The sequence below is a fragment of the Oreochromis niloticus genome, linkage group LG20 (genome assembly GCF_001858045.2).
Source record: "Oreochromis niloticus isolate F11D_XX linkage group LG20, O_niloticus_UMD_NMBU, whole genome shotgun sequence".
NCBI lineage: Eukaryota > Metazoa > Chordata > Actinopteri > Cichliformes > Cichlidae > Oreochromis > Oreochromis niloticus.
The window spans coordinates 12,911,525-12,924,638 of record NC_031984.2 but is presented as its reverse complement, the minus strand read 5'-3'; the positions used below and the strand labels follow the sequence as shown (position 1 = coordinate 12,924,638).

The following is a 13,114-nucleotide window of genomic DNA, read 5'->3' as shown; positions in this document are numbered from 1 at the left end:
GATGGTCTTTCTTTACCCACGAACAGGTTTGACTCTTTCTTCTTGCGTCTTCTTGCTTCCTCCCTCCGCGTGCCCTCCTTCTGTGCTGCTTGGCAGGTAAACTGATTCAGATCGACCAGAACTCTCTGCGAGCGTCGATGCGTCCAGGCTGGGAGGATTTGTTGAGGCGTTGCATTCAGATGTTCCTTCAGCACAGCGATGGGCAGCCCTGGTCACACAAACGCCATTATCATGAGGGTGGGTAACGCACGTATAAGTACTTAGTGAATTCATCTCAGTGAAATCCACATTAAAAATATCAGCTGGCAAAGGCTTTATTTAATTAACTGTATATTTATTTTTCTTGGTTGTAGCTTTGTTTTTAGTTTCTTTATCTTTTTAGAAAGAAGACTCTTACTTATTTAAACACAAACACCTCCTGCATTACCATCTCAGTATTGATCTCATGAACAGACTGTTTCATCATATAGGAAGTGATTGATGACCCGTGTTGTCACTTAGGGCGTCTTACTCTATCTGTCTGTGCAGCCTTTCTGCAGGGTCACGCAGAGACGCCCTTGTACCGCTTCTCCCTCTCTGACGGCACTCCAGTCACAGCCCAGACCAAGAGTAAGCTGTACCGTCACCCTATGAGCAACGAGCCGCAAGGCTTCATCTCCACGCACCTACTACAGAGGTCAGAAAACTGAAAATACACACACTGCATTCATACTCGGCAAAGTGCGTTTCATTTATTGTACTGACAAAAAGGAGCACTTCAAGCATGTCTATGCAAGGCAGCCGAGGTATTCATGCCACATAAATAGCTCAAGTGGGAGCTGAAGTAGCTTTTATATACACCGACGTCCTGTGAACAGTGAAAAGAATCCGCAGAGGAGCGAGTATTTTATATGCATTTATCTCAAGTCTACAGTCTGAGAGGTTATTGTGGGAGACAGTGCACTTTCAAGGTATGTGCATTTTTTTTTTTTTTCAAAGCTTATGCTAGTTTTTATTCTACTTCCACACAGGGAGCCGAATGGTTACCGCTCAGCACCGGGTGGGAGCATGATGCCAAACACGATGCGACAGCAGGGCATGGGAGGCCCCAACCCGAATGCCCAAATGAACACCGGTGGCGGAATGGGTATGGGGGGCATGGGGGGCATGAACAGGGGCTTCGGCATGAATGAGCAGGGCCACATGGGTCACATGGGTCCGATGAGCGGCTCGATGTATGGAGGAAATGGCGGAGGAGGAAGTGGAGGAGGAGGCATGGGTAACCGCATGATGCAGATGAATCAGATGGGGCACATGAATCAGATGGGTCCTATGAATCACCCAGGCCAAGGCATGCCGCAGCACCAACAGCAGCCCCCGTTTCAGAGCAGTGGCGGCTTTGGCCTCAGTGGCATGAACAGTCCCTCGGGGAGCCCGAGAATGGGCGTTCCTCAGCAGGGTCTCCTGATGTCACCTCGGAACCGGGGAAGCCCAAAAATGGGCTCCAACCAGTTCTCACCTGGAGGTAAGTCTGTCAGCGTCAAGTGTTCAGCATATTTTTTTTAAATTTACTGAATTCATTGTTGAATCCAGTTAATGTGTGACTCTTTCTGTTCCAGGGTTGCACTCTCCTATGAGTGGCATTGGCAGTAATGGTGGAAGTGGGGGCAGCACCACCACCTTCTCCAGCAGCTCCTTAAATGCCCTACAAGCCATCAGTGAAGGAGTAGGGAGCTCACTCCCCTCTACCCTAACCTCTCCTTCTCCGGCCCACAAACCAGACAGCTCTCCCAGCATCCACTCCTCCTCCTCTTCTTCTCAGCCCAGTCAGGCAGCCAAACCAGGTCAGGATGGCTCCAAAAGCCCAGCCGGGGGCTTAGCACCTGGACCCAGCGACCATCACCACCCCATGCACCATCACCACCATCATCAGCATCCTCAGGCTGAGAGTTCTGGAGACCGACCAGATAGCCAGGCAGCAACAGCGACTAAAGAGTCTGGAGACGGAAGCAATGAAGCGGGAGCGGCTAACTCCGAACCTCCTCGCAGGGTGCCTGACAGTAAGGGCCATAAGAAGCTGCTGCAGTTGCTGACGTCTCCTACAGAGGAGCTGGGAATAGGTGGCAGTGGGCCAACGGGGCCCCCTGTACCACCCCCTCCGACCAGCAGTAACACTCCTGCGGGCTCAGACAGTAAGGATACGACGGGAGGCATGACTAGCCCCTCATCCACTGGGGTTACCTCATCCTCTTCAGCCAGTGGAAATTCAGGCCAAGCGACAGGACCAGGGGGCGTGTCGGCATCAATGTCGTCAGCCCACTATACTGGCTCGCTGCAAGAGAAGCACAAGATCCTCCACAAGCTGCTGCAGAACGGCAATACGCCAGATGAAGTGGCTAAGATCACAGCCGAGGCTACAGGCAAGGTGTCCCTCGGGGGGCAGGAGGGCGCTGAGGTTGGAACAGGAGGCTCAGGGGCCGGGTCGGGCCCTGGGTTGATCACAGATCCCAAACAGGAGCAGCATAGCCCCAAGAAGGAGAAGACCCATGCCCTCCTCCATTATCTCCTCAACAAGGATGATTCCAAAGAGCCAGTGGATGTTAAGCCCAAACTCGAAGAGCTAGATGGCAAGGGACCTGCGGGGGCTGCTGGCGGCCCACCACGGAATATCCCCGGATCTGGGCCCGGCCCTGTACCTGAACATCCCGAGAGCAAGATCAAGTCAGAACCACCCGATGATGTAAGATCGACTGTACTGTACTGTTGTCGTGACCTGACATTTAGCTTTCTATGAAGATGAATGTTTGATCTTATCTTGTTGACTTATTGGGTAACTATTTTTATTTTATTTCTTTTTTTAGTTGCACAACCTGGAATCTATCCTGGGAGATCTGAGAAGTTCAAGCTCTGACTTTTACCCCGATCAGGCTGGAGGTGGAGGGGCCAACGACACAGGAAGCAAACCCCCGGGTTGCCTTGACGACAGCCTGCAGGGTGAGTGGTTTACGGATCAAAGCTTATGAGAAGTGACAGTTACACGCAGAGCAGGCGTTATAATATCATATGTGATGATATCAGGATAAAATGCCACTGAAATAGCATCTGAGCATCTCATGCTGTCATTCAGAGTTTTCTTGAACTCTTAACGTCTGTGTGACTGTTTCTCAAACACTTCTCTTCAGCTGTGCTGAAGAGGGCTCCTCCTTTGCAGCACTTTGCATGTTGCAACACTGATCCTTTGACAAAACAGTGGCAAAGAGTACAACTTCAGTTTCAAAGCCAAAAAATACAAAAGTGAAGCGAACACTGTAATCTCTCTCAGTGGAATTTAGTTTCGACCATTTAGAGATTTGTATTCACACGCAACATCTGATTTTAATAAGCTGTTAAAATGTTTTATATGTCGTAGCTGCTGTTTTTGAATCCTGTGAAAAAAGCTTTTATATCTTCGCTCGCTGAATAAATGACGATTAATAAAATGTGAGTGAGTCTAAATCTGTGGGAAAGTGCACAAAGTGTTACAAAAGTTGTCTTAAAAAGAAAAGGAAAAACATCCGTCCACGTTCTCAACCACTTGTCCAGTTTCGGGTTACGGGCGACTGGAGCCTGTTTAATTTTTAATACTTTCAATATTAACTGCATTATTTTATTAATTCCCTGTATTTTTTAGTGATCGGGTTAGTGGCTCCATAATGTAGTGGTTTATACATTTGCAAAAGATCCCCGGTTTGATCCCAGGAGGAGACACAAATCCCTTTGGGGTTGCGTTGGGAAGGGCATCTGGCATAAAAACTGAAAGCAGCAGTCAAATCAAATATGTGGAGCTACCCGCTGTGGCAGCCCGCTGTGAGTAACGGAGCAGGGGGAAAATAGCTTAATTTTAGTCATCCGATTCTATTTGATTTTCTGTTGGGTTTTTCTTTATTTTCATTATTTTCTCATTTATTCATTTATGAATCCATAAAAAGAATGCTCGTGCAACAATGGGATATCAATACTTTTCAAGACAAATATGTTATTATAGGAGCTGTTTTTTCTCATGTCATACATTTACATTTTTATAAAGCACCGAAATCACAAAGGGATTCCGTTTCTTTTTATGCTGCTTGTACAGGGAGTCCAGGTATGGGTTCAGGACCCCGGGTGCCCTTCCAGAGGGCCATGTCCATGGATGCAAAGCCTCCTGGTGGGCCTGGAGGTGCAGGCAGACGCCCCATGCTTGTCAAGCAGGAAAACATGATGGGCAGCCCAGACAGCTACCCAGGAAACATGGGTGTGTGTTTGTGTGTTTATGGAGCTCAGAATTTATTTACTCCGCACATTTCCTCTCACTCTTTCTCTGCCTCTGTTTTTTTGGTATGTGTTCCCCAGTTTCTGCCCTTGACTGTATCACAATTTAACCTGATAATATTGAAGACTAAGACTGGGTTAAACTGCTCTGTGTAACAGCTTTGATGATACTGACACACACACATGTGGTGTTTATGTGTTGCCAGGACCAATGAATAGAGGGATGGGTCCTCAGAGATCCCCCATGGGTAGTTCAGGTGAGTGGGGCATGCCCCGCACCAGTGCCAGTCCTGTGGGCTCAGCAGGATATCCACCCATGATGCGCCCGGGCATGGAGTACAACAACAACGGCAAGGGCGTAATGTCAGGGCCCATGGTCAGCCGGTCCAACAGCGTGCCAGCCACAAGGTCGATGCTGCAGCAACAGCTCATGGATATGGGTACGTCTGTCATACGGGGCTCAGGCGCCGATGGTGTTAGGGAAATGTTTACAAGCACAGACAGAAGGGTGAAATTTTAGAAATACGAGCCAAGGAGATTGGCAGGTACATTTATACTGTGTTCACTATCTATAATGTATATTCATAGTTTATATAACTTTCTGTTTGAATGATAGTGTGAGATGAAAAGTAAAGTAATTACATTTCTTGGGGGAATGTGAATGTTTCCTGCTAGAAACTTTATTTTTAAAAGTAGCAGTTAAGCAGCTGACTGGCTATATAACTATACCCATGTCTTGCTGGTTTAGGAGGTTCTGCTGATATGGGCATGGGTATGAGCCCCTTCAGCCAGCAGGGCCAACCGAACCAGTCGCCCTCCTGGCCGGACACAATGATGGGCATGGAGGGAAACAGGTCAGTGCAACACCTCTCTGGGTCTCCATTGAATTCTTATGTTCTTACGTTTTAAACTGAACCTTGTGCTGAGTTTCTCTGCGTTTGTTGTAGGCGGCAGTTTGGCAACACCTTAGATGATCTTCTGGTGCCTCCCACCACGAGTGAGGGTCAGAGTGATGAACGGGCGCTTTTGGACCAGCTAGACTCCCTGCTGAACAATACAGATGGCATCGCTTTGGAGGAGATAGACAGAGCTCTGGGCATCCCAGACCTCGTCAGCCAGGTTAGAAAACAATAAAAGGACAACATGTTCACCCCTGTGCTCTTCCAGACCTCTCAATATGTGATGTAAAAGGAGAAAAATATCATTGCTTGCATGTGAGTGTAGCATTCATCTTTGCATTTGATTTCAGTCGTGACTCACCCTGTTCAATCTGTTCCCTCACTGAAAGGTAACAGATGAGCCCAGAGGGATCAGTCTGTGCACTTAGAAAAAAGATAATTACAGAGCAAACCAATTGGAAACCAATTGGAAGTCTGACAGACTTCTCTTTCTGTCCTCTTGTCCTATCTCCTCCAGACACAGGGAGCAGAGCAGCAGCTAGAACCTTTTCCAGGGCAGGATCCGTCCATGGTAGTGGACCAGAAGCCTCTCTATGGGCAGGGCTATCCTGGACCTCCTACTATGCCTATGCAGTCTGGCTATGGAGGGAACCCTATACAGGGTCAGGCCCAACAGGGGGGATTTGGGCCCATGCTCTCACAAATGGGCCAAGGCGGCAGCTTCCCCGCTATGGGTGGAATGGTGGGCATGGGCCACCCTCGTGCCAACATGATGCGACCCAGGATGATGAGTGCAAACAAGCCAATGAGGCTCCAGCTGCAACAGAGACTGCAGGGACAACAGGTGTGACCACAAGACCATCATGATTTGTTTTACAGGCAAATGAATTTGGGTCAGAGTTGCCCCAGTATTGTAGTTTTTGTGATACAAACAGGATATGCAGAATGTTTAAATTAGAACGACAAACGCAAGTGCACCATTACGCAAATAAAGTCAGTGGTGGTCTTACCTTGAAAAATTGGAAACCTTTATTTGCTCTGGATGGTTTTGTACATTTTGAAATTTGGAGCTTCCTCGCTCTTGCAGCTTCCCCTGCAGGGCAAAGACATGCTTGTTAGGTTAACTGGTAACCAAAAGTTGGCCATAGATGTAAATATTAGAGTCTGTCTCTCGGTGTTGGACCTCTGTTTTAATATTTGCTTTCTCGTCTCATCCTGGATTTTCACTTTTTCCTGAAGTTCATGAATCAGACACGGCAGGGCATGGCCTTGAAAATGGAGAACCCAGGAGGCAACCCTGGCATGAGGCCCGGCATGCAACCTGGCATGGGAGGACAGGTAGATGTCAAAAACCCGTTTGGTTACATCTAAGTGTAAATGATTTTAATGTGACTCCAGTTAACTGTCATACTTTTATTAATGACTAAATAAACACACATAAAGGTGTTTATGTACAAAGCAAATAGATATAACGGCTGACGCAGTAGTTGCAGAGTTGCTGTGTGCAAGCTCAGACCTTTTGTGTGTGCACAGTTTTTTAAATGTGGCACTGTGTTATAATAAATCACCCTTTTTGCATCTTTTTCTTCATAACCATTGACACAAATTTTGTTAATTTAGCCGCGTGCAGACTTTCAGCCTTAATTTGGGGTTGAAAAAAAGTATTACAGTGACCTCTGATGAGTTGCAGCAATTTTAGACCCAGTCTATTATTTTCAGTCTGCCTTGAAGCCATTGTTGCAGTTTTCAAGTGCTGCATCTTTAAAAGTGTAATTGACTGTTGTAGTTGAGTAAAAGTTAGGATAAATATTACACCGTGTCCATTTTACCCACCAGTTTTAACATATTCTTTATCACATATTTTCAGAAAGGTCTAAATATGTTTACAGCAGGACGATGGTCACGATGGTCACGTGACAGTTCTCCTCTGGATATGTGATTATCTATTTATTTTCTCTAGCCGAACTTCTTGAACGCTCAGATGATGGCTCAACGAAGCAGGGAGATGGTCACCATGCAGATGAGGAGGCAGCGCATGATGATGCTGATGCAGCAGCAACAGCAACAGCAGGCGGCGGCGGCAGCTGCTGCAGCTGCCGGAGGATTCAGTCCTCCTCCCAACGTCACAGCTCCTGGCGGTATGGACAACCCTATGGGAGGACCAACCATGGGCCAGCCGGGCCCCCAGCAGTTTGGCTATGGTGGCAGCTACGGTGAGTCTAATTAACTGCTTTCTAGGCAGAATACTGCTGCTCCCTGGTGGTGAGTGCTGGTACTGTATTTATCAACTGCATTGAACATTACTGGTACATAAGCAATAGTGGAGAGAAGCTGAAGTTGAAGGTTGATAATTTCCCCACAGGGATGGGCCAGCAAGGAGACCCCTCTTTTGGCCCCTCAGGTGGAAGTCCTCCTAATGCCATGATGCCCGGCCGCCTGGGGCCTCAAAATCCCATGATGCAACAGCACCCACAGGGTGGCCCCATGTACCAGGGTGCTGATATGAAAGGCTGGTCGCAGGGAGCCATGGGTCGCAACAGGTACGACACATTTACTCCCCTGCATCCCGCTGTCAGGAGGAGGGGAGAGGGATGGGCATAGTTCCTGTTCTTCTCTTGTTGAAGAGGAACAGTTTAACTCTTCTTCCTTCCTGTCACCAGTTCGTACCCTCAGCAACAGTTTGCGCAGCAGGGACCTCCAGGGCAACAGCAGTTTGGCCAGCAGGGGAATCCAGGGCAGTATGGAGGCATGATGATGAACGGGGGCATGCCGCCTAGTGGAGGAGGAGGTCACATGGGGCAAATGGGTATGAACCCAATGGTGATGGGACGAATGCCGATGGGGCCTGATCAGGTATGTTCAGAGGGTGTGAGAAGCTAAAGAACAGGCTCACATGTGTTAAAGGCTTATTAACTGCTGACTAAAGAAGTCCTCTTTTATTCATAGTATACATAGTTTTTACAACACAGGGACATCATTAAACTCTAAGCTTATTTTAAAGTTATAAAAACATTAATGTCGTCACTTATGGTTCTCAAACTGTTACAAGTACCTGCAGATCTGACTGACTGCTACAGTTTCTTTGAAGATCCAAGTAGAAGTCCTGAGAAGCAAACTCAACCCAAAATCTTATCTTTGTGCAGATTTCTTCAGCTAAGCTAACTTGATTAAGATGCATGCCTCCACCTCTGTAACACAAATAAATCCCAGAGTCCTTTGCACTTTATATGAAAAGGTGTGACGGTCCCCTTTGTTGCATATCTGTCAAAACGGCCTCCTTACCTCGTTACTTAGTTACATTGTCAAGTCTTAGAATACCTTCACAGTCCAGAATTACCTTTTATTTATTCATTATTCACAATTTCAACAGGGCAGAAATTAATAAACGTCCACTTTAAATGATAGACACCAATGACTATAAGTATGTAAGTATTGTTTAGGACAGACTTGACTGAACCTGTCGTGTCTCTTTCTAGCAGCTGTTTTGTGGAAAATTTGTTGATTGCTCAAGAAAATAAATAGATAATAGATTACTCTTCTCTCCCCCTCCTGTACATTTAGAAATACTGCTGAACATCGTGGCAGACTCCTTTGTCTCACTGTGATCACCATTCAGAGACGGCAGACGGCTGCAGCACCGCGGTGTGTGGGGCAGACTGGGCGATGTTTGTCTGTGCTGTGCTGTACTCCCACCAGGTGGGGGCGTGAACTTCCCTTTGGACTCGTGGCCAGTAACGTCAGTCTGGCAACCTGCGGAAACACAGACTCTGTCACATACATGAAAACACACAGCGATCATTAAAAAAAAAAAAAAAAAAAAAAATCAGAAACACTGTGACTTCTTCACACACAGATACATAACAATGGTCATACAGACACCTTTGTGATTCCTCTAACGGACCTTAGTATAATATCCCCCTCTTTGTGAGCAGCGTGTGCGTGCCCATGCCGAACGCACTCGCCGGACCAAACGGTGAAGGTGGACGGACGCTCGAGTGAGACCACATGGACAAACGTGTTGTGACATCCTCTCCTTTGTCGAATGTACCATGAAGCTGTATTCAGATCTGAAAAGATTGCTCTCTCGTTTCTGAACTCTTCGGGATTTTTTAATCCGCCGTCTTTCTGCTGCTCCTGGAGGATCTCTGTCAAAGCGGTTCTAGATGACGAGCCGTCAGATTGTGACACTCACACGAATGTCATTAAGCAGTAGCACATTGTTTCATTCCCCGGGACGCCCCTGGGCTAAAGTACGACTGAATTCCTTGTTGGCTGATTGCACTTTAAGGAAAAGCCAACATCAAAAGGATTGTGGCAATATAGAGGCCTTTACCCGAGAATTAACGCATAGCAGCAGACATCTGTTTATTTTTGTGTGCGTTGTTCTTCAGGGTTTCCTATCTGAGAAAAGGCGCTGTTGATTGGAAATGGGTAACCTTGATGCTCTTTGTTCATTAGTGGGAACCAGTAGAAAGGCAGTAAGCACAGATTTGATCCAATACACTCGTATATAGTGTGCGGATTCATTAATATGACAATTTTTAAGCCACTTTAAAGTCACTCTTGGAACAAAGAGTCTTCTATTAAAATTCAAACACTCCACTTATATTTCTACAGAGTCATAAGGTGGTCATTTACATTGAGGAGGTGATTTTTAGCTCAAAATGATTCAGATATTTTGGTTACCTTGCACCCGTTTACAGTGCTACTAGTAAGTAAATCAAAAACGGATTGCCAGTTATGAAATTATGCCTAGATTACCTAACATTTTAAAAGAAAGTGTTAGATTTGAGTGTAGGTGTGCATATTTCTAGCAATAATCCTTCCTCCTGGTTTTCCTCTGAGGACAAAGCTGAAGCATTGTTTACTCAAAGCAACGGTACTGCAGTATTAGACATGGTGTCTTGTTAGGAGCTTTTCTTTTCCTTTCGTCTGTGAATATGAATTGTAAATACGCTTCAAATGTACTATATATAAATATATATATGCTTTTGTAGGTCACATACTGTTTTTTGCACAGCTTGTAAGGCTTGATATTTAAAAGTGTAATTTTCTTATTCCGTCATGGCTCGCCTTTTAGTTTCAATACTTTAACCATCGGTTTGGAAAGGAAGGGCCTCTTTTTGTAAGCAGTACGTGTAGACTTTCTTTCATACTGCCACTTTTCTTCTCTCAGAACGCACTTTTATTTTTATTTTGGGATTTCCGAATCAAGAACTTCTCTTTATTTTTCCGAGGACATAGTCTTAGCTAAAGAGGTGCTAGTGGGTTAACTTTTTTTTTTAAAGTAAATTATTTTTCTTTTAATTAAAACAAAAAAATTGCCTATATAAAAAGGGTTGACACATGATTGTGTTAGGCTTCAAGAGGCCCAGATGTCTTACTGGTATGTGAGGTGTGTATTCTCTGTACTTAACCTCAAGCTTCCATTTCTGAGTTTCTGTGCTTTCAGTTTCATTCAGCCTCAGATACGAGACTTTGGAAATCAGTCCCGCTGTGTCCATAAGCCTGTGCGGTTTGTCCGCAGATATTTAATCATGACGAAAGCAACAAACAGAAGGAAGGAGATTTAAATCCCCTGATTATCTGCCACTGTCTTGGCAGGGTGTTTTTTAATTTTACATTCAAGTTTTGAACTTTATTTCTGATGTATTTCCTGTGGAACTTTCTGTTGAGAAATCTACCTTTGAAAACACGCTCAACCCAAAGATTTCTGTTTGTCATTCTGCAGTGCGTAGACACAGTTCCTGATGTAGATTGTGCAAGTACTCATGTGTGCTTTTACTGTTGCACATTACCTATAATATACATTGAGCTGAATATGTTTAATTGCATATATTATATCCCCCATCTGTATGAAATAGAGTAGACATGAGTCTGGTTCTGCTGAGGTGTTTTCGGTTTTTGTTTGTGATCGTTTCTTCCTTTCTGTAGACCTTATGGCCAGTTGAATCGTGGTGCTGCAAATTTCACACAGGAGAATGTTTTTAAGCTGGGAAAGGGAGGCTTCATTCATGATTGATGTCATTTATGTCTCAGAATAATAGCCTGGATTTCTTTTTTTCTAAAGCCCTTAATCTCTCGATGAAGAATATGAAAGACTTATCTACGAACATTTCAAACAAAACATCTGTGTTTCTGCTTTAACGGAAAGGAACTCCTCTCAGTGCTTCATTGGAGCTTAAAGAAAAGAGAAAACACATCTGGGAATCATACAGTCATTAATACAGGATGTAAAATACTGTTGCATTTTTCTTACCTTGTTTCTTGATGTTAATATTGATGTAAATACAAATTTATATTTAAACATTACAGTGGCTCTGCTGTGTTTGATTTTGTGCATGACTCATCAGTCTTCACGCCCTGCAGCAACAATCCACACTTACAGAAAGCGCTGAAACTGTGTTTCTGCTGCAGTATCTGAGCCTTTCAGGGGCTACAAGTGTATGTTACAAGCAGACGTTCTTCTGGTCCAAGTATTAATGAGACGTGAGTCTGTGTGGAGGAGGGGAGGGGAGTGTGTCTTTGTGTGGATGGGAGCTATCAACATGTAGTGGGGGATTCGGGCGTTTGGGTGGCCATTCCTCCAAAACAAAAGACGAGAGCTTCTTCTCATTCACGTCTCGCTTTCATCTGCAGGGATGTTTCCTGCAAGAGCCTCCGCCGCTCTCTCAAACGTGTGAGCTTTTGTCATGTATCATCCCGCTTTCTTCCCTCATCTTAATTATCCACCCCCACCCTCTAATGAAAGGATCACACACACACACACCAGGCAAGGCCATCCCATCCCCACGAATGCTGCAGCTTCTGTTACTGTACAGAAACTTTAAAAGACTCTATCAGCCCTTCGGATCTTTAAATAACTTTCACTTTATTGACTTGCTGCTGTGGGGTGACTCATTCACCCTTTTAAATTCTCCAATCACTGCAAGGCTGCAATGCAAAGCATTTTTTTTTTTTTTTTCTTTTACGTTTCCGTTCAGTTTTAAGGTAACGTAACAATCAATTTATGCATTTTATTTATCGCTCTTAGCTCTGAATCATCACACAATCACGCCATCTCTAACCAATAGCCATTTACAATATGTAAGGTTTTGTTTTTATTAGATTATTCTCCCACTTCTTATCGATCTATGAACAAAGGAAATAATCATTCTAATGAAAAACACCATAAAATATTTACAGTTTTTACAGCGAGGTCCTTTTTGCCTTTCTGCAAAATATACTACTTCTGACGATTCAGACCTCAGAGGGTTAAAATAAATACGCAGTGTTTCAGTTGGAGAAATGGGTGATCAGCAGGTTGGAGATTTGAAGGTCTCCTCTATTCTTCATGAAACTTCGTCCACCGGTTAATGATTTCCAGAGGATGACTTCCCTCACATGTATGTTAATGAAGTTACTCAGAATGGGGAACTATTGGGTGCAGTGAATTGCTTCACAGCGCCGCCAGGACTTCTGTGGAGTGTTAGTTTGGTTTAAAAAGTCAGGACAGTTAGAGCTTTTGTAGTGGATGAGGAACTTGGCATATTTTAGCTTAATCGAGAACAAATGTCCTTAATAGTATTTTATCTCTTGTAAATTATACAGTAGCACCATTTTTGGCTGCTTCAATTGCGGCGGCTGATTTTGCTAACTTTAGTAAAAATAATTCTTCCTTAAAGCAATGCTGTGGGAATCTTGCCACACGAAAAAGTCCAAGCTTATTTACAAACTGTCGGTTTCAGGTGTATTTTTGGTGAACTGTCATTCGCATCACTGTTTTCCTCGAACCAACTTTCTCCGAAGCTTCAAGTCAAAAGCATTCTCAGGCGCGCGCACACGGTCCGGTTTTTCCTGGAGACATTTGGTGCCCTTTGCTCTCCACAGCAGCAGACATCAAATTATCCGGCTGTTCCGTTTCATCATTTCACTGACCAAGTTGGGGGTTTCCTGTATGTGTGTGT

General features: G+C 44.8%; 1 protein-coding gene across 1 annotated transcript in view; it reads left to right on the top strand.

Annotated features, from left to right (window-relative positions):
• Nucleotides 1–11,478, top strand: part of LOC100705914 (nuclear receptor coactivator 3) — a 63,945-nt gene extending 52,467 nt beyond the window's left edge. Inside the window, exons 9-23 of the mRNA XM_005448634.4 lie at nucleotides 97–237; nucleotides 529–676; nucleotides 1,011–1,504; nucleotides 1,599–2,719; nucleotides 2,841–2,973; nucleotides 4,094–4,252; nucleotides 4,476–4,709; nucleotides 5,018–5,123; nucleotides 5,217–5,388; nucleotides 5,686–6,012; nucleotides 6,408–6,506; nucleotides 7,129–7,381; nucleotides 7,531–7,708; nucleotides 7,829–8,021; nucleotides 8,730–11,478. Of these exons, the coding sequence (XP_005448691.1) occupies nucleotides 97–237; nucleotides 529–676; nucleotides 1,011–1,504; nucleotides 1,599–2,719; nucleotides 2,841–2,973; nucleotides 4,094–4,252; nucleotides 4,476–4,709; nucleotides 5,018–5,123; nucleotides 5,217–5,388; nucleotides 5,686–6,012; nucleotides 6,408–6,506; nucleotides 7,129–7,381; nucleotides 7,531–7,708; nucleotides 7,829–8,021; nucleotides 8,730–8,741 (3,770 nt within the window). The 3' untranslated portion in view covers nucleotides 8,742–11,478. The remainder of the gene's footprint in view (nucleotides 1–96; nucleotides 238–528; nucleotides 677–1,010; nucleotides 1,505–1,598; nucleotides 2,720–2,840; nucleotides 2,974–4,093; nucleotides 4,253–4,475; nucleotides 4,710–5,017; nucleotides 5,124–5,216; nucleotides 5,389–5,685; nucleotides 6,013–6,407; nucleotides 6,507–7,128; nucleotides 7,382–7,530; nucleotides 7,709–7,828; nucleotides 8,022–8,729) is intronic.
• Nucleotides 11,479–13,114: the final 1,636 nt, after the last annotated feature.